This window comes from Calliphora vicina, chromosome 2 (genome assembly GCF_958450345.1).
Source record: "Calliphora vicina chromosome 2, idCalVici1.1, whole genome shotgun sequence".
NCBI lineage: Eukaryota > Metazoa > Arthropoda > Insecta > Diptera > Calliphoridae > Calliphora > Calliphora vicina.
In genome coordinates, this window is record NC_088781.1 from 6,802,415 (window position 1) to 6,824,451 (window position 22,037).

General features: G+C 27.9%; 2 protein-coding genes across 2 annotated transcripts in view; both read left to right on the forward strand.

Annotated features, from left to right (window-relative positions):
* Positions 1-206: 206 nt before the first annotated feature.
* On the forward strand, positions 207-2,901 carry TBC1D23 (TBC1 domain family member 23). The gene is made up of 3 exons (XM_065501957.1): positions 207-390; positions 600-1,491; positions 1,614-2,901. The coding sequence occupies exons 1-3, from the start codon at positions 374-376 to the stop codon at positions 2,838-2,840; spliced, it is 2,136 nt and encodes a 711-aa protein (XP_065358029.1). The 5' UTR covers positions 207-373; the 3' UTR covers positions 2,841-2,901.
* Positions 2,902-8,555: 5,654 nt separating this feature from the next.
* The window catches only part of LOC135951288 (probable serine/threonine-protein kinase DDB_G0278665), a 35,406-nt gene continuing 21,924 nt past the window's right edge, over positions 8,556-22,037 (forward strand). The window contains exon 1 of the mRNA XM_065500907.1: positions 8,556-8,999. Coding sequence (XP_065356979.1) covers positions 8,804-8,999 — 196 coding nt within the window. The 5' untranslated portion in view covers positions 8,556-8,803. The remainder of the gene's footprint in view (positions 9,000-22,037) is intronic.

Sequence of the window (22,037 nt, forward strand, 5' to 3'; positions counted from 1 at the left end):
CAAATACCTCGAAATTATTTTTCTTTTATTTCTTCTCAACAACAATGCAACTTTTTGTTTTTAACCAGCATTCACCAAAAACTAATAACACAACCACAAAGTCTAATATAGCAGGGAGTTGCCATAAACAAATTGTAATTTTGACAGTTGGCAGTTTACGTCAATTTATTATTCTTATAAGAAAAAAAAACAAATAGAAAAAAAAACGAAGTCAAAAAAGAAAATTTTAAGAAATTTCCTCAATGTTTTTAACAATTTCAATTGTTATTGATAATTAAATTTTACAGCTACTATTGAAATTTTATAGCGTATAGTGTAGGCTTTCGTAAAATTATAAAGAAACTTAAAACATTACGAAGATTGCTGATAAAAAATGGATGACAATTTGTGGTAAGTTGTTCAATATCAGATGAAAACAGACAAATATGCAATTTGGTAATTTCTTATCTTTATTTGCTAGTTTGTGTGTAGGTAGGTATATTAGTAAAGATAATAAATAATGTAATGCATATAGGTTCCTTGGCCTAGAAATACCTTAGATATAAATTTTGCCAATTATGAGTCATTTGTGAACTTTTTGCGTTCATCTCTCTTTATAGGCTCATAGAATTAGAGTCTGCTCTGTTGGACGACTGCAATGTCAATGATATATATGCGATTTGCCAAGGTAAAGCCATACCAGAGGCCCTAAGGCCTGATGTGTGGCAAGTGTGTCTGGATGTAAGACACAAAAGTGATCAAATGTCACTGTTCAACGAGATCTACGACTTGCCTTTTCAAAACAAACTACGCGAAGACTGCCACAAAATGGTGGAACGCATAGGCAATGAGGACGAAGATAAAGTCTCGGTTTTATCGGATTTGGAATCAATATTGACATTCTATTGCAAAAATCGTAATCTACAATATGAAACCGAAAATGGCTGGATTGAATTGCTGCTGCCATTGTTGGCTTTGAAACTTAATCGTTCGGATACCTACAATCTATTCGAAGCCATACGTGACATCTATATACCTAAGGGTTGCAAACCGAAAGGCAATGTATTCCATGTCTTTCGTTTACTCATCCTTTATCATGATCCCGAACTGTGCACCATGTTGGATACCAAAAAGATTTCGCCAGACTTGTACTCCCAACAGTGGTTTCAGTGCTTATTTGCCTCTAGTTGTGGTTTTTCGGTGATTCTTTCCATGTGGGACTTGTATTTCCAAAATGCTGATCCATTTTTAGTATTTTTCTTGGGTTTAATTATTTTGATCAATGGACGTGATCAAATTTTGGCCATGAAAGATGCACCCAAAGAAAGTATTATTAAATTCTTGTCCAATATGCCTTGCGCCTTGGATACCGATGATGTGGTAGATTTTTGCTCATTGGCTCAATACTATTCGCTGAAGACGCCCAGTTCTTTTAAAACTGATTTTCTTAAGGCTCTGTATGGCAAACAAAATGAAAAGAGGACCGAAGAGGAACCGTGTCTAGTTTCTCAGGTGAGTTTGGAATTGAAATTTATATGAGAAATTTAATTAATTAATTTTGCCCAGATCTGACTGATATAAATATGTACTTCTTTTCCTTATTTTTAAATATTTAATTATTCCATATCTTTCAGGCACTTTGTCTTCCCGTTTCTGTTTATGAATTGGTTGAGAATTCCTCAATTGAATTGACATCACCAGATGCTGTGCGCTTCTTCTTAGTCGACTGTCGACCAGCAGATCAGTATAATGCCGGCCATCTATCTACAGCTTTTCATTTAGATTGTAATTTAATGCTGCAAGAACCTGTAGCCTTTGCTACAGCCGTCCAAGGTTTGCTCTCAGCTCAACGTCAATCAATAGAAGCCAATTCCAATGCAGGCGGTGAACATTTATGTTTTATGGGCAGTGGCCGTGTCGAGGAGGATCAGTATACACACATGGTTGTAGCCTCATTTCTACAAAAGAACACACAATATGTGTCTCTTCTGAGTGGCGGCTACAATGCTATACACGACTATTTTGGTGATCATATGGCTGACTGTTTGGAGGATCATGATCCTAAAAAATGTATGGTATGCAGTAAGAGTAGCTCCACACAAATTCAGGGTGTGCAGATGAGATCAAAGGCGGGTCAAGCGAAAAGAGATGCGGCCAGTAAACAAGGATCTTCGTCGGATTTCTTTAATCGCTTCTCGCAGGTTATGAAATTGAAATCAGCTGAAGTTAAAGGTAAACTATTGGACATTATAGTCAATCCAGCAAATGGTGCTAGTGCCACAACAGCCACCGCAGAGGCAGGAAATCAAGGAGCTGTACAACAACGCCACGTTTCAGCAGCCGATAGAAATGGCAAACGTTATCGTAATGTGGCTCCCGTATTCAGTATTGATGACGAACATGACGGTGAGTTGGAAGGCGGCCATAACACACAAGATGAACATAGGGATTCGCCGGCAAATGCTGCAACAAAACTGCCAGGTGATGCTAAAGAAATTGTTACCCTAAATAACTATTTGAAATCTCCAGACATTATGAACGCCTTTAAATGCCAAGAGGTGCACATCAATGGCTACATGTATGACTCGCATTTGATTATAACACCCACACACTTGATTGTATTGCGTGAGTTGGGCAAAGGGCAGGCCCAGATTATAGTGCGACGACCGTTGGCGAGTATTGTTAAAATTACCGCCAAGAAAAGGCATCGTGATTTAATAACATTCAAATATGGATTTCCCGATGGCGATGGTCTGCTCATAACCGATATGGATCGTTTTCTAATACCAAACGCTAGTGAAGCTACAGCTATAGTATCTAAGCATATTGTTCAGACATTGGATGGTTCTAAATTAACGTAATTGTTGTGTAATTATACGTAGAATCTAGAATAAATGAAAAACGTTAGCGCAAGAAATCCAATTGCTTATTTTATAATTACAATCGATGATGATGATGTCTAACTTAAACATAAATTTAAGTTTAAGTTGCTGACAATATTCATTTAAAAGTTTATATTATAGTTTTAGTTTTGAAGTTTTTAAAATATTTAAACCAACGACCATCACAAGGAAGTACTTACACATGTATTTAATATTAATTATTTTAAACACTTATTTTTTTTTCTACACCATTTCCAATTTTTCTTTTAACTAACCAATTTTTTTTTATTTAATTATAAGTTGCTAATATGTTTGTTTATATTCTAATGTTTATTCCATTTTTAAATCAAAATTAAACAATTTTTTTTTTGAAAAATATGTGTTAAACGTTTTTTAATTGGTTTATTTTTGTTTCATTTAAATGTGCGTTTTATTTTTTAGTTTCAATCATAAAATTTTATTTTTATTCATAATAATTAGAAATGGTGTAATAATACAACTATTTATTAAACACTCTAATTATATAAAACCTCACATACACATAAATATTTTAGCTACGACACAGTATATTTATAATTTACATTACAAATTAACAGCATAATAACAATTTAATGATTTAAACTTCTTAAGTTGCCAAATACACTTTTATCAAATTTTCAATTTATACAGTTTTTGACTAACACTATAGATTTATTTATAATATGTTGAAACTTAAACGCATTAAAATAAATTAAGTTTTCTATAGAAAAGTTTAAAGTTGTTCTAAGAAAAGTTTATACGGATAAAAATACTGTAATAAAAGTTTATCCGGATCAAGCTGTTTCAAAGAAAAGTTTTCCATAGAAAAGTTTATGCCGTTAAAATAAAGTTTTTTTTTTTAAAAAAAATTATTCGAATAACGTTTTTCTTTAGAAAATTTTATTCGAATAAAGTTTTTCTTTAGAAAATTTTATTCGAGTTTTTCTTTAGAAAAGTTTATTCGAATAAAGTTTTTTTCTTTAGAAAAGTTTATTCGAATAAAGTTTTTTTCTTTAGAAAAGTTTATTCCAATAAAGTTTTTTTCTTTAGAAAAGTTTATTCGAATAAAGTTTTTTTCTTTAGAAAAGTTTATTCGAATAAAGTTTTTTTCTTTAGAAAAGATTATTCGAATATAGTTTTTTCTTTAGAAAAGATTATTCGAATAAAGTCTTTCTTTAGAAATGTTTATTCGAATAAAGTTTTTCTTTAGAAAAGTTTTCCTTAAGACAAGTTTATTCAAATAAAGTTTTTCTTTAGACAAGTTTATTCGAATAAAGTTTTTTCTTTAGAAAAGTTTATTAAAATAAAGTTGTTCATTAGTGAAGTTTTTCGGGATAATTCAGATTTAAATTGATATAAAGAAATTATATCAGGTAAAGATTTTTATAGACAATATTAAAAATTGAATAAATTTGAAATCTTTTGAAAGATCTTTATTTAAAACTACAGTAATTAATTCAATTCATTTGCCCAGTGCTTCCAAATTACTTTCTTATTGCTTAAATATGTATGTTATTTTATTTAATTTAATATTTTTAATCATGTGCAATAGTATTTAAATTTATTTTTGATATTTGTAAGATATTTTCATAAGATTTAAATTAATGTACTGGCAGCTATTGAATGTGTATTTATTAATACCAAAAAAAAAACAAAATAGCATTGGAAAAGAGACAACTATTAACAAGTTTTCTAATAATTATTGAAACAAATATGGCAAAAATGTGTATCCTTGTCGTAATGAAAAATTGCAAATAAATTAAAGTTTTTGCGAAACCATATAACCATTCATATAAAATCTTAATAACAATAAACAAAAATTTCTTAAAAAATCTAAATCTATAAATAAATTAAACAAAAATACATAAATATTAATAAAATCCATGTAGAAAATCCAAACAATTGTAGATAAAATGCATATAAAACAAAAATAAAAACATGTTTGTTTCCTTTAAATAAAACAGCAAAAAGTAGTGATTATACAACAGACATCATTTATCATTTTAACATCCGCATTTCTTTGAGTGTATCCTTTATTCGATGTGATAATGATTATTTCAAAACAACCTAGACTAAAACCGCTTTAATAGTAAGAAAAGCTTTTAGAATTCCTCTTTCTTTTGTTGTTGTTTACTTCACATGTACTCTCACTACGCATGATTGGTGTGAAAACAAATCTATAAAAGAACTCTACGAAATGGGTTCTGTTTTTATTTTTCCATTTAATCTGGCAAAGACGTAACCTCACATCGACTCTATGTATGAAGTGATGGAATAAAAGTTGCGGTTAACAGCCACATACACAACCATACGCTGATTTTTGGTATCAATGACGTAGATAAGAAACGAGAGAAAACTAGGCAGGTTTTTCTTTTTCGTCAGTCATGCATACATTCACTGTGATGATGTTGTTGCCCCCGTTACAGCTGTCGGTGCACAGACGGAGTTGATTACGTTTTACTTTTAAAAAAAGCGTTAAAATTATTAAAAATAATTGTCGTGGAAAATAACCAAAGTTATTAAAAATAGAAAAACTAATTACAGAAAGGCGTATAATGCTTTTCTATAGAAAAGTTTTCCCTGTAGAAAAGTATATCCGGATAAATCTTTTATATAGCTAAGTTTATCCGGATAAATCTTTTATATAAAAAAGTTTATTCGAATAAAGTTTTTGTATAGAAAAGATTATTCGGATAGTTTTCCTATAGAAAACCTTATCCGGATAATGTTTTCTAGTTTTTCCGGATCTTTTCTATAGCTTATTTTATCCGGATATATTTTTCTTTAGCTTAGTTTTCCTATAGAAGGTTTATCCGGAACATTTTTCTCCGATAAAGTATTTCCATAGCAAAGTATATCCGGATAAATATACTCGTATCCAGTTTTCAAAAATTTATCCGGATAAAATTATCCTATAGAAAAATTTATCCGGATAATGTTATCCTATAGAAAAGTTTATCCGGCTAAAGTTTTCCTATAGAAAAGTTTTCTATAGGATAAATTTATCAGAATAAAGTTTTACTATTGAAAAGTTTATCCTAATAAATCTATTCTATAGCTAAGTTTATTCGGATAAAGTTTTCCTATAGAAAAGTTTATCCCGATAAAGTTTTCCTATAGAAAAGTTTATCCGGATAAAGTTTTCCTATAGAAAAGTTTTCCTATAGAAAAGTTTATCCGGATAAAGTTTTCCTATAGAAAAGTTTATCCGGATAAAGTTTTCCTATAGAAAAGTTTATCCGGATAAAGTTTTCCTATAGAAAAGTTTATCCGGATAAAGTTTTCCTATAGAAAAGTTTATCCGGATAAAGTTTTCCTATAGAAAAGTTTATCCGGATAAAGTTTTCCTATAGAAAAGTTTATCCGGATAAAGTTTTCCTATAGAAAAGTTTATCCGGATAAAGTTTTCCTATAGAAAAGTTTATCCGGATAAAGTTTTCCTATAGAAAAGTTTATCCGGATAAAGTTTTCCTATAGAAAAGTTTATCCGGATAAAGTTTTCCTATAGAAAAGTTTATCCGGATAAAGTTTTCCTATAGAAAAGTTTATCCGGATAAAGTTTTCTTATAGAAAAGTTTATCCGGATAAAGTTTTCTTATAGAAAAGTTTATCCGGATAAAGTTTTCTTATAGAAAAGTTTATCCGGATAAAGTTTTCTTATAGAAAAGTTTATCCGGATAAAGTTTTCTTATAGAAGAGTTTATCCGGATAAAGTTTTCCTATAGAAAAGTTTATCCGGATAAAGTTTTCCTATAGAAAAGTTTATCCGGATAAAGTTTTCCTATAGAAAAGTTTATCCGGATAAAGTTTTCCTATAGAAAAGTTTATCCGGATAAAGTTTTCTTATAGAAAAGTTTATCCGGATAAAGTTTTCTTATAGAAGAGTTTATCCGGATAAAGTTTTCCTATAGAAAAGTTTATCCGGATAAAGTTTTCCTATAGAAAAGTTTATCCGGATAAAGTTTTCCTATAGAAAAGTTTATCCGGATAAAGTTTTCTTATAGAAAAGTTTATCCGGATAAAGTTTTCTTATAGAAAAGTTTATCCGGATAAAGTTTTCTTATAGAAAAGTTTATCCGGATAAAGTTTTCCTATAGAAAAGTTTATCCGGATAAAGTTTTCCTATAGAAAAGTTTATCCGGATAAAGTTTTCCTATAGAAAAGTTTATCCGGATAAAGTTTTCCTATAGAAAAGTTTATCCGGATAAAGTTTTCCTATAGAAAAGTTTATCCGGATAAAGTTTTCCTATAGAAAAGTTTATCCGGATAAAGTTTTCCTATAGAAAAGTTTATCCGGATAAAGTTTTCCTATAGAAAAGTTTATCCGGATAAAGTTTTCCTATAGAAAAGTTTATCCGGATAAAGTTTTCTTATAGAAAAGTTTATCCGGATAAAGTTTTCTTATAGAAAAGTTTATCCGGATAAAGTTTTCTTATAGAAAAGTTTATCCGGATAAAGTTTTCCTATAGAAAAGTTTATCCGGATAAAGTTTTCCTATAGAAAAGTTTATCCGGATAAAGTTTTCCTATAGAAAAGTTTATCCGGATAAAGTTTTCCTATAGAAAAGTTTATCCGGATAAAGTTTTCCTATAGAAAAGTTTATCCGGATAAAGTTTTCCTATAGAAAAGTTTATCCGGATAAAGTTTTCCTATAGAAAAGTTTATCCGGATAAAGTTTTCCTATAGAAAAGTTTATCCGGATAAAGTTTTCCTATAGAAAAGTTTATCCGGATAAAGTTTTCCTATAGAAAAGTTTATCCGGATAAAGTTTTCCTATAGAAAAGTTTATCCGGATAAAGTTTTCCTATAGAAAAGTTTATCCGGATAAAGTTTTCCTATAGAAAAGTTTATCCGGATAAAGTTTTCCTATAGAAAAGTTTATCCGGATAAAGTTTTCCTATAGAAAAGTTTATCCGGATAAAGTTTTCCTATAGAAAAGTTTATCCGGATAAAGTTTTCCTATAGAAAAGTTTATCCGGATAAAGTTTTCCTATAGAAAAGTTTATCCGAACATTATTCTGAGATAAAGTTTTTCCATACCAAAATATATCCGGATAAATTTAATAGGATAACGATTATTAATAGAAATTTTATTCGGATAAAGTAATTCTTTTAGAAAATAGTTTTGTTATAAAAGCTTTTCCATATTTTCTGATAAGAAAAGCTAATATAGCAGCCACACTTTTTAATGGTAATATTGGCTGGGCTATGAATGAATGTACTCTACGTAGAGTGTAAAAGTGTGTCTGTATTTGTAACAGGAGTTGAATAAAAATGGGAAATAAAACAGCAGCAACAACGACAACAACACAGCGATAACCATTAGAGATGAGTATGACAAAACAAATACAAATGTACACATGTAAGTTTGTATGTATGACTCTACGTGTGATTGCGAGAGTGTGTTGTGTATGTAAGAGCAACACTTACAATATTGAACCAAGCCCGGGGTTGCCTTGCCCCCTACGTAAATTTATTTTGTTGTTGGTAATTTCTTTTACACATTTTCTCCAATTCTGTTTTTGTTATTCTTTAATGTTTTTTTTCACTGCTGGCTGTTGAATGAATACCGACAATAACAACAAGAACAACAACAACAAAAGTTAACTAAAAATTGAGGCCAAAAATACAATAAAAACTGTTGCTTTGTTAAATATTTCAGCAGTTCATTCAGGACTCTGGTGCTGTAAACATATCCTGGAAAAACCAAAGAATTATAAGAAAAATCTACTGAAGAGTTTTATTTTTTAAAAAATCAAATCATATGAATTTTTAAACAACAAGTGAAATTATTTAAAGTGCAATTTTTTTTTGTGTGTTAACAAAATTATAATAAAAAAATAATCTTTATTAATAAAATAAACTAGAATTTATAAGTGAACTTTTTAAGCTAAAGTTAGCAGCAGAAGAACATCCGAGACAAAATGAAATTATACTTTTATTTACGATCAATAAATAGTTTTAAACTATTTTTGTGGTTGGCCTTAATTGCAACTGTTGCTTCAGTGCCAACATCTGTTTTGGTACAAAACTCCGAATTGGCCTCAAATGCTCAACAAAATCATCAAAATTCCAATAAAAATTTTAATAGCAACAACAATAACAATGTTATGACTAAAGGTAAGTTCAATTTTGGGTTTAAATTGTTAAATGTAAACGAGAAAAATATTTTTGTTAAAGGGCATTTTTTGGAGAAATTTTTGAAACCATATGTTTCATTCATTCTTTCAAAGTTTGTAAATAAACGGCTGGTATTAGGAGTTTGAGTCTGATGTATGTCTTACTTGATATTATCAATAGATTTTAAATATTAATTAATTCATCTTATTCTTTAGAAATATACATACAATAATAAATTTATTGTACATTTACATTAGAAAACCTACATGATTTTCGATTTATTGAAAAATGAAGGCTGATCTAAGAGTTGCGAGTAAATCTTATTTTTGATTAGGAAATAGGTTTAAAATTGACAGACAGGAAAAAATAAATAATTTATTGAAGTCAAAAATAATTTTCTTTCTGAAAAGTCTAAAATATTTGTGTGTTTAAATTTATTATATAGAAGAATTTTCCAGATGTAAACATTTCTTCGCATACATTTTTTTTATAGAGAACATTGATCAGATAAAGATTTTGTGTAGAAAAATTTGTTTGGATAAAATTTGTTATTAAAAATTTTGTTCGGATAAAGTTTTTCTACAAAAAAAGTTTCTTTGATAAAGTTTAGATACGATTTTTTTTATTAAAATATTTGTTGGCACAAAGTTTTTTTCTATTGAAAATTGAATTCGGATAAAGTTTTTTTTATCAAAGTTGGAAAAATTATATAAAGTTTAGTTCCGATAAAGTTTTATTCATAGCAAAGTGTGCGGTTTAAGTTTTTCTATAGAAAATTTTGTTCGGTTATAGTTTTTCGACAGAAATTTTTTATGCGGATAATAGAAAAGTTGTTTCCTTTAATATTTTTCTACAAGTTTTTCTATAGATAAATTTATCCGGAGAAAGGCTACCTATAAAAAAGATTACCCGCATAAAGTTTTTCTATAGAAAATTTTATTCGAATGAAGGTTTTCTTAAAAAAGTTTATTCGGTTGAAGGTTTTATGCAGGTTTTTTCAGAAGATTCTCCGTAAAAAGTTTGTTATCCTTAGAAAAGTTTTTCCAGACAATGGTTTTTTATAGAATAGTTTGTCCGTATAAAGGTTTTCTATTAAGATTATCTTTTCTAAAGAAATCTTTAATGAAGATTTTATGAAAATGTTATTAAGTTGGTCCATATAAAGGTTTTCCTTAGAAAAGTTTATCCGGATAAAGGTTTTTTTAGAAAAGTTTGTCCGAATAAATGTTTTTTAATAGAATAGTTTGTCCAAATAAATGTTTTCTTTAGAAAAGTTTTTCCGGATAATGGTTTTTTATAAAAAAGATTATGCGGATAAAAGTTTTCTATAGCTAAAGTTTATATGGATAACGGTTTTCTTATAAGGTTGTCCATTTAAAGGTTTTCTTTAGAAAAGTTTTTTCCGTTGAAGGTTTTATGAAGATTGGTGTGGTTAAATTTTTCTTTAGAATATTTTATTCGGATAAAGTTTTCCTATAGAAAAGTTTATTTGAAATTTTTTTATTCGAATAAATATTTTTCATTAGAAATGTTTATCCCGATAAAGTTTTTCTTTAGAATATTTATCCGGATAATGTATTTCTTTAGAAAAGTTTATCCGGATAAAGCGTTCCTATAGAAAAGTTTATCCGGATAAAGTTTTCCTATAGAAAAGTTTATCCGGATAAAGTTTTCCTATAGAAAAGTTTATCCGGATAAAGTTTTCCTATAGAAAAGTTTATCCGGATAAAGTTTTCCTATAGAAAAGTTTATCCGGATAAAGTTTTCCTATAGAAAAGTTTATCCGGATAAAGTTTTCCTATAGAAAAGTTTATCCGGATAAAGTTTTCCTATAGAAAAGTTTATCCGGATAAAGTTTTCCTATAGAAAAGTTTATCCGGATATAGGTTTCCTATAGAAAAGTTTTCTTATATAAATGTTTACACGGATAAAGTTTTTCTTTAGAAAAGCTTATTCGAATAAAGTTTTTCATTAGAAAAGTTTATGCGGATAAAGTTTTTCTTTAGAAAAGTTTATCCGGATACAGGTTTTCTTAAGAAAAATTTATCCGGATAACATTTTTAGAAAAGTTTATCCCAATAACGTTTTTCTTCATAAATGTTTATCCGGATAAAGTTTTTTTATTAGAAAAGTTTATCCGGACAATGTTTCTCTTTAGAAAAGTTAATCCGGATAATGTTTTTCTTTAGGACATTTATCCGCATAAAATTTTTCTTTGGAAAAGCTGATCCGAATAAAGTTTTGCTTTGGAAAAGTTTATCCGGATAAAGAAAAGTATATTCAGATAGTGGGCATACATATATTTTTAAAAAGAAATTTATTCGTAAAATACCAAATTGTTATTAATAAATAAATTATCTTTTAATTCATAATAAATTCCACACATAATCGAGAGAAAAACGAAAACAAAAGATTCCACTGTAACTTAGGATTACATTTTACTGTCACACATTTTTAATTTGAAGCAACATGAAAAGAATATTATTAAAAGGTCAAAGGTTAAAACAAATCAGCAAAAAATACTAAAATATACACAACGCTTAGACCGACAGATATTGTTAAAAGAACAAAAAGAAAAGTTCACTTAAACTTAATACTTAGAAACGAACAAAAAATGTACATTAGAATTGAATATTTTAATAAATAAAATGAACATTAAAAGGTACATTTTGTCGAAATTAGTCAGTTTAATAAACAAAATCTATATAATTGTAAATAAAAATATTAACGAAAAAAGTTACTTGCTGAAAAAATGGAGTTAGTAGGTGGTTATAATCGTGGGCAGTTTATATAACCTTTAGATTTTTCAATTAATAACAAAAGCAGGACATAAACAATAATGATAGTTAATAAATATTTATGTGTGGAAAAAGTTTATTTAAACTTATCATGCTGAAACTTGCAAGGCATCGCCGGAAATTAAACTCACTCAATGTGTTATTATTCGACTGTTAATTTATATAATTAAACTGTGAAATACTCTTTAGATTCCCTCCATATGTTTATTATCACTTTAAAATGAATTCCTATCAATATTAAAAACTTCTCATAAAAAACTCGTTGAATTCTTAGTATTGAATAATAAATAAACGACAATATTTTTATTTACCATCAACAGCTGAAAAATATAAAAATAACTGCTACAACAAATTAATGCTTGATGCAGAGCAGTGTCGTAAATAGAAATAATCTGCATAAAACGTTTCTTACATCCTTCACTCAATTTTAGAGCGGTTGTCATAGGCGATTTGTGGTTCCCCTTTTTAACACTTCCAACTGGTGTTTGAATTGAAGGGTTCGGTGTGAACAAATGTTCAAAAGAATTAATTCTTAATTCAATTTTCAAAATCTAATAAAATCTCAACCATTCCATTAAATAATTCATAGCGAATTAGTTCCTAAACATAATTCCATAATACTTCAATCGTAGTGAATTCAATGCTTTGAGAATTAATTATCTATAGAATATATCATTAGATTTTTTCATTAATTCAAATCCATTACAAAATTGCATAAAAAGTGTAGTTTTAAATAGTAGAAATGCACGGATTCTTGCATAATTCTTCTTAATTTTTTTTAATAATTCCCCTTTTTATGAACTGCAAACAAAGATATCATAAAATCTTATAATTTTCAAAGTAATTTTTCTCAATATACAGATTATAAATTCAAATCGTTTATATCGCCCAACAAACACAATACATATTAACATAAAATTTACATTTTTAAACTATCTAAATGTATCCTTTTATTTAATGGAATATTTTGATTATGGAAGAAGGGTAAATACAATTCGTTACAGTTGAATGTTGTTGCCTGTTGTTGGTATGTGCTGTTAAAAATAACAAATTTGAATAAATATTTTAAATAGACTAGAAAAGAAAACAATAAATAGAATGAGAAATAAAACAATATTTCACTTTACATTAAATTTGCATGTTCATAAATACGTTTAGGAATTTGTTTAAGGTCCTTCTTCCCTCTCTCTCTCTCTACTCATTAGAAATAATAAAAGGATAACAATGTATATTAATAATAAAATTTGCAAAATAAAGAAGAACTGTATTGTAATTAATTAAAAGAGTGAAGTAGTGATGATGAGTTAAAATTTAGTTAAAATTCATAAGTCCAGCCCGAAAGGGTGAGAAATGTCAATGAATAAAATTAAACAAAATTACTCTCTTTTCACATATAAGTAGCTGATAAATAATAAAATACATGCCAATAAATTCTCATGAATTAGATTTTTGACAACAGATTTAGGTTTTTGGCTCTCAGTTACCTATCTAGTTGTCATCTATGACTTCAACTATTTAAATACAAATGTCAAAATCAGTCATTTGCAACGTGAACTCAGTTCAATGAAAATTTTCATTATAGAGAAAACCAATTTCCATCGACTTAGATTTTTATAAGATAAAACGAAATTGTAAATTAGTACAGAATTTCTTTTTAAAGAAATCGTACGTTTCAGAGGAAAAATTGTCAAAACTTCAATTAATCAAAATTACGATAAATTGTCAAATCTGGCAATCGTGATTTGACAATTTGCATAATTTAGAGGGAAAAATTGAACAAACTTAAAATATAATTGGCAAAAATGTTAATATTTTTTTATAGATTTTTTAATAAAAGTGCCTTAATTGGAAAAATTTAGGGCCTTATTCGAAATCGGAAACACGACTGTAAAGCAGTTTTAATCTTTTGTATGAAAAACACCTAAAAATTATTTGAAAACTGAGTGATTTTCATACAAAAATTTTAAAATTGTTTTTCTGAATCAGTCACTTATATTATTTTAATTTCCACTCAAACACCTTTCACTCCTTCAAATATTTCAATATCAAAATCCAGAAATTATTTTACTCTCTCATCATGGGTTTTGGGGGGTAAATTGGTCTGAGATTTGTGATTGGTTTCTGTAGAGAAATTGATTGAATTTTTTTTTATAAATTAAAAAACAACTTTTTAAAAAAATAAAGACAATCAATTTTGAAACAAACATTTTTTAAATTTTGTTTACCTAAAAATATTCAAAAATTGTATTTTAAAGTATAATTTGGTGAATGGTATATAAGATTTGGGACAGCCGTATATAGATCTTTTATGCTATGTTCACACTTGGGCTTTTAAACGCGATTAAGCAAAATTTTGATTAAGTTAATCAAAGCCGTTCACATTACATTTGAGATGATTAAGTTGACAAATAAAAAACAACTAACAAATTTATATTACTTTAAGGCAATAAATATGGAAATAAATATTTTATTAAAGATATCAGCAGATTATTTTAAACATTTTAATTATGAAATTGTGAACATTAATGAATTATTTAAGGTTTTTTAAGGAAAAAAAAAACTGTCAAAATTTATTTATCGGTACTACACTGAAAGGTGGCCGATGCTACATCATAGTCGGTTTGAGGTATGTTCAGGTGATTCTATGTGATTAATGAAGTGATTAAGTTTTAATCATGTCAATTTGAAGTGATTTACAAATCATTTAAATGTATGGATAATCATCTCGATTTTGAAGTGATTAGAGCTTAATCACGTTTGAGATGATTAACTCTGCAAATGTGAACATGGTATTACTTTTTATACCCTTCACCTTCGTGAGAAGGGTATATATGTTTGTAAGTTTGTAATTTCCACAATATAATTTTCCGACCCTATAAAGTATATTTATTCTGGATCCTTATAGAAAGCAGAGTCGATTAAGCCATATGTCCGTCTGTATGTCTGTTGAAATCAATTTTCTGAAACACCAGATATCCTCGGGATCCAAATCTTCAATAATTCTGTCAGACATGCTTTCGAGAAGTTTCTTATTTAAAATCAGTCAAATCGATCCACAAATGGATGAGATATGAGGAAAAAACCCGGACAACCTCGATTTTTGATTTATATCTGGATTACTAAGTCATTAATATAGACAATATGGATATATAATGATAGATATTTCAAAGACCTTTGCATCGAAAAAAAAATAGAAAAAAATATTTTTTAACCCAAATTTTTTTCCACCAAAAAAAATTTATATTCCAATAAAATGGCATATTTTACCTCCCAGAATATCAATATATAGTGAATGTCAGATTGTCAGGAAAATGCTCAGAAAATGGTTAACACAACCATGAGAACTTATGTTGAAACATATGGTTGTTAACCATTTATTGAACATTTGCTGACAACTTTGTAAGAATATGACAACCGTGTATTAGAGGCCTAAATAAATTTAATACAAAGTACATCTTACAACCCAACAACTTCGGTTGTAAATTTTTAGCAATAGATTTTAAGCTGAGTCACAATTTCTTTTTAAAATTCAGAATTTTTACTACAAATTTGAATGAAATGATTATTTTGAATAGCGTTTTAGTATTACAACATTTAAAATTCTGGGAAAGCTATTATTTGCGATGAATGTATGTCTAAATCACGCATTTGTTTATTTACAAAAAAAAACTTTCTATTTGCACACACTCCTACAATTAAGAGGGAATATGTACCCAGCAGTTAAGCAAGTAGTCAATTTATCCTTTATAGACAGTAATTGTCACTAATGTCTGATCACTAGGCTGACTCCATTTTATATATTTTGGGTTATTTGACATGTATGTGCTATTTGTAGTGTAGAGAAAAGTCAATTGATTACTTTATACATCCCATGCAAATAAGCGTGAAGTCAATTGTCAGTTTAGTGTCTCTAAGTAACCTAGAGTGTAGTCACTTTAAACATTTATTTTGTCCTGTACTTTAGAAAAAATATTGGAGAGTTGTCGGAGTAGAGTTTGTTTACAAGCGATCGGTTATTGAACTGTCTTTGAGGTCAATTAGCACCAGTACATGTTAAAATAACTAATAATTTAGCTGATTAAGTAACCAGTTACAACACAGTTAGGTAGCTGGTGAGTAACCGGCACAATGCGTGCCGTTGGATCAGCTCTCAGACAGTCTCATTATAATTAAAAAGGTAAAATAACTAGTCATGTAGCTAGTTATAAAACAAGGTGTCACCCTAAATGATAGGTAAAATCACTAGTTCGGGACAGTCTCATAGATCTGCTGGGATGTATGTATAGTGAAATGTGTGAGTATGAATGTGTCAACCAAACCATGGCAGTATTTAAACAAATTTATAAAATATGGTAAAGAAAAATATACATATTTATTTATGTATTCAAAAACACACATACTTATCGTTAATAAACAGTTAAACGCCTAAAGTCAAAGTCAGTCAGTCAGTGAGTGAGTCAGTTTTAGTCCCACTTTCAGTCACTCAGTCAGCCCGTCAGTAGGGGCAGGCTGGATGTATGCGAAACACCTCCATATTTCTTGGTTCTTTGTTTCGTTGTAGTTTATTTAAAATATGTGAAAGAAAATTTGTTGATTGCGTTGGCGTTACTGCTGCCGTTTACGCTCGGTTGAATGCCTGATACTTTTTGAGTGGTATTGACTTCAATTTAATGATAAAATAACACACAAGGATGAAGATGAGGTTTTTCTTCTTTATAATTCTAGCAAATTTCGCGTATTTTATTTTGTATATGTTTTTGAAGTGGGTTTTTGAAACTATGTTGTTTCTTTTTTTATTTAATGCAAGATTATTTATGCAACATGTTATTAAAAGTCCATTTTTCATATTATAATATTCAAATTATGTTGTTCTTTTCTATACATTATTTAAATATATACATAAAGAGTGTATTTTTTAAACCGATATAACTTATGAAAGGGTTAACTGTATACTCTGGCAAATCATCATAAATAAAACGACACTTGAACAAATGTCCACGGTATGTATAAGTGCTGGTTCATACACGTCAAGTTTATAGAAGAGCGGGGATAGGAGATTGGAAAGATTTTCCTGTCTCTTCTATAAACTCAAGACTTGCTCAAGTAAACTTGACCAGCAGCACATTAATATTAATTTATATAATTTTTAAAGAAAACCTTAAAATTTAAATTGTCTTTGTAGTTTTCTGTTGTTAGTTATTCCTTTACCATATGTTTATTATTAATAATATTAAATAAATAACTATTTCTTAGAAATGCTAGGTGTTCCTTCCTTTTAAAACTTGCACAACATATTACAATGAAATATATTTATTTTTCATTTAAAATAGCACTTACAATATTTATTGTAATTAAATTTTTATGAAATTTCCAAGGAATTTTAGTTGACCTAAGGTGTTTCGGAAAAAAATAATACATTAAATTATTATTTTTTTCCGAAAAAATAATAATTTAATGTATTATTATTTTTTAGTGTTAGTGTTAGTTATACTATTGTGTTATTTTCGGAATTGAAATTTGCTTTAATAAAAAAAAACAACTGCAATCCGATTTGTATAAATGTATGAATAAGGTATATATCTTTCAGAACCGTTTTCTATATCTCTCAGGATTTTAAATATATGTTAAAGTAAAAGTTTTTCTTCTTAAGTCAATAAAAATAATATCGTATATTATTTTAATATATCGGAAGTAAAATACGTTCTTTACCTTGCTAATGCAAATATTTGTATAAATATAATTAGGACCATTTTGTGTTTGATACCGAACAAAAATTTCAATTTCCATCCCCGAATGGCATATCAATTTATATTGAATGACAAAAAGAAGAAAAGTAAATTTTATACAACTCTGCAAAATGTGAATTTAACAAATATATTTTTAATATTATGCTATGTTCACACTTGGGCTTTTAAACGCGTTTAAGCAAAATTTTGATTAAGTTAATCAAAGCCGTTCACATTACATTTGAGATGATTAAGTTGACACTAAAATGATTAAGTTGACAAAAAAAAAAATAACACACAAATTTATATTTCTTTAAGGCATTAAATATGGAAATAAATACTTTATTAAAGATATCAGCAAATTATTTTAAACTTTTTAATAATGAAATTGTGAACATTGATGAATTATTTAAGGTTTTTTAAGGAAAAAAAGAAAACATCTGTCAAAATTTATTTATCGGTACTACACTAAAAGGTGGCCGATGCTACATCATCATCAGTTTGAGGTATGTTCAGTTGATTCTACGTGATTAATGAAGTGATTAAGATTTAATCATGTCAATTTGAAGTGATTAACAAATCATTTAAATGTATGGATAATCATCTCGATTTTGAAGTGATTAGAGCTTAATCAGGTTTGAGATGATTAACTCTGCAAATGTGAACATAGTATTAGCTAAACATTGGAAAAAGTTTAAGTACGCAATTTTTGCATTTTTTTTAAAAAAAAAACACTTAAATATGAAGAAATTTTCTAAAGTGTTAGAATTTTAAGACTTGAAAAGTCTTGATATAATGTATCTTATCAGTAACGTAAAGTTGACTAATATTTTTTGAAACTAATTAAATAATAAATAAATACTATACATACATAGATCAAAAACTCTCCTGGCAAAAACCTAACTCAGTTGTCAAAAACCTAAATGGTGGGAATGTATTAGTAAAAACAACACTCGTATGTGTGATTATTTTGAGTAATTTTTTGTTTGAGTTTTTTTTTTCTAATTTCCGCTCTATGTGTATTTATGCAAATAACGTTCTAAAATCCTTTGTCAAATTTAATACTTATTTGGTATGACGTATAATGACAAATAATCACAGTTTAGCACAAGTGCGTTGGCAACTAATAAGTAATTTTCTATTCTATTGCTAACTTTGTTTTTGTTATTGAACTTTTTCTTTTAGTTTTTACCGTTTAACCTCTGTTATTTGATTTAAAGTTTCTAAAGATGCTCTCAAAAGGGAATAGAGCTACGTTTTTTGTATCAGAAGTCCAGATGATAATAAATTTCAAAATTATCCAATATTTCCTTTAAAAATTTATTTATTTGATTCAAGATTTTTTGTTAAAATTAAATGAATAAACAAACTTATTTATAGTCAATTCAATTGGAAAATTGTAAAATTATTAAATTTTACAATTTTGAAAAAATGGACTTAGCACGTTTGCCTCTAAATGTTAAATGTAATATAACAACGAGAAAAAAAGAAATAAATGTAAACCTTTTTTCAGCCAACAAGGTATTTTTACAAATTCTAACGTTATATATTAAAATCGTAACTTGCTAATTGTAATAAATGTCAAAAATGTAAATCAGACGTATGATTTATATTATTTAATAAATATTAATCATACACCTTAAATAACTCTTAAAATCGAAAAAGAATTAATATTCCCATTAAGTATTGCTCATATTCATTAATTACAAAACTTCCACATTTTTCCAGATTTAATATTACAGCCATAAGTTTGTAAGTTTATATAGAAATTTTGAAATTTCTAACATAAACTGCAGCCTGTATAAAAAAATCATTGTAAATGTATTGTATGTATTTGTTTGCAAACACTTAGTGTATGTACATATGTATACAACTAACAAATTGCAATACGTCACTAGATTGGAAATGAATACAACGTAATACCAGTCAGTATACAAAATCTATATAGTATAAATGAATTTTTGTATGTATACATTTGAACAGTTAATGTGTATTTTATATACATATGAATGTATATATATATATTTGTTTAGGTATAAAAATATAACTGTATTTGTATGTATAGTGTATACATTATCATCGTATATCATATAGTTAGCAAATGAATGAATTCTAAAAATAGAATTCAGCTAAAAAAAGACACACTCCTGCTGCTGCTCCTGCTAAAATAAACTTTGCTTGGCTTAGTCAAAATCAACATTTTCTTATTCATTTTCATTCACTCACTCACTTGTTCTAGAAAGTAAATAAAATGTGTTCCATTTTTTAATAATAAAAAAACATTATTTTATTTAGTTTTCTTTGTTTTTTTTCTGCTTTATAGCTTAAAAAATCCTTTCAGAGTTTTGGCCAAAGGAATCAGATAGACTTAACGCCTTTAAACAAATAACAAGATAAAAAATTTGAAAAAAGGATCTCTTTAATGATTTTGTGTTTAGTGTGTGGTCACTTGAGCGATTTTTTGTATTATACTCGTAATGGGAGAAGTTTAGTCAAGAAAGTGAAAATATATTTTACAAAATTTAACTAAATATTTAAAATAACTAAAAATTAGTTAATAATCCACACGTTTAATATGTTTTCAATACTAAACAAACATTTCAATTTCCATCCCTGACTGGCATATCAATTTATACTGAATGCCAGTTAATAGAAAGAAGAAAACTAAATTTCATACAATTCACAAACATACGTGAAGAGTTAATTTGCCAAATATTTATAATAGTTATCACAAGAGCAGATTGTGTGGAAAAAGTATAAAACCGCCACTTTGGGAAAAAATATTTTTATAACAAAAATTTTGTTTCTTCAAAAATAGTTATCAATATTTATCTTAAAGTCTACTTTGGAGAAGGATGTATGGGAACCTTCATTTCTTTTGGATTTACATTTTATTAAATTAAAGGGATCATAGCTTATCATGTTTCTTTTTAATAAAATTTTTGCATAAATATTTGATTTCATAAGGGTGATGATGGAAGTGAACTCTTAGACCCCTTTCACACTAGGCAGAGGTAATGTCGGGTCGAGGAGAAGAAAATTTTGAAAGCTGTTTTGTTGTTGGTCAACTAAATTGCCTAGTGTGAAAGGGGTCCTACCACAAAATATTTAACTCTAAAAAAATACAAAAATAGTAAATAGAGATCATTAAACGGTACATTTCTTATTTGCTTTTATTGAAATTGAAATGTCACATTCGTGACGGCAAAACATTATTTATTCTCATGAAATCTGCGTTTCTGGTAGCAAACTTTTAAAACTTTTAATTTAAATCAAGCTTAGTGTAACAAATTTAATGTAAAAGAAAAACTGAAGGATATAATGCAGAGTTAGTTTGTATTAAATTTTAAACTTTGTCACGTAATGTCACCTGGCAAATACGTGTAACCTAGTGAATATGGTGAAAAATTGTTATCTTAAATTATATACGTTTTACGCAGATGGAATCTTTAGCTGATAAGAGTAAGGAAAAGAGATACATTCGAAACTTACCTAATTAAGTTGTGTTTTTAATGAGCTGGATGTCAAAAATATACGATTAATGCATTTCTATATTCCTGTGCAACTTCAAAAGGGGATTTCTAGAATTAAAAAAATATTTTGATTTTGATCCATCAGGAAGAAAATATTTCCTATGAAAATAATACTGCGTGATATAACATAAACATATATTGAATTTAATTATCTAGAATATGAAAGGATAAAATTTTCAAACGACTTTTTAAATTTTGTTTAACCTGATGAATCAAAACAAAATTTGTTTTATTTCTAGAGTTCGGCTTTGTTTGCTTAAAAAACGTTTACAATTTTTTAAAAAAAATTACAATGTATTGATAACACATAAGCTGATTTTGTCAAGATTTTTTTGTTATCCCTTAAAGTTGACCACACTAACAGGGTCTTCCTTTTTAGCACTTTTTCATAAGAAAAATAGCATAATTAAAAAAACGGGTCTGAGTTCAACATCTGCAGTAGGATAAAAGCTTTTTCCTCTTGTTTTGTTCTGGCAAAAACAAGCGAAACAACAACAACATCTCAAACACACAACACAGCGAATACTTGATACATGTTTAAGTATGTGTTGTAGTTGGTGTTTACTTTTTATTAATGCAACGACCTACGCAATTTCTCTACCTAACAAAAAGAGCACATACCCACACAAACTCACACACCACACATCACATACCTTAACAGGAAGAAGAAACATGAAGAAGATAAGGAGGAGAGAAGTATAAGAAAGAGTATGAAGTGCAAAAAAAAAGAACAAAACAAAGCTAATACTTACACCATGTGTATTATACATGTAAGTATGTATGTTAGTTAGTAAATTGAGTCGTATGAGGATGTTTACATATGTAGCAGATGTGTGTGTTTGTTTGTGTGTAGGGTCATTTTTATTTATTTTTACTCTACAGCCAACATTGTTGTTATTAAGTCTCATTCTGTTACTTAAAAGTAGGAGTGTCTTTTATTTAGTAACGAGTAGGTACTTTGTTTGGATTTTTTAATTGCAT

Excerpts from the sequence above, each read along its gene's own strand:
- TBC1D23 (XM_065501957.1), top strand. Across the intron at positions 1,492-1,613 it reads AACCGTGTCTAGTTTCTCAG|GCACTTTGTCTTCCCGTTTC; the intron begins GTGAGTTTGGAA and ends CATATCTTTCAG.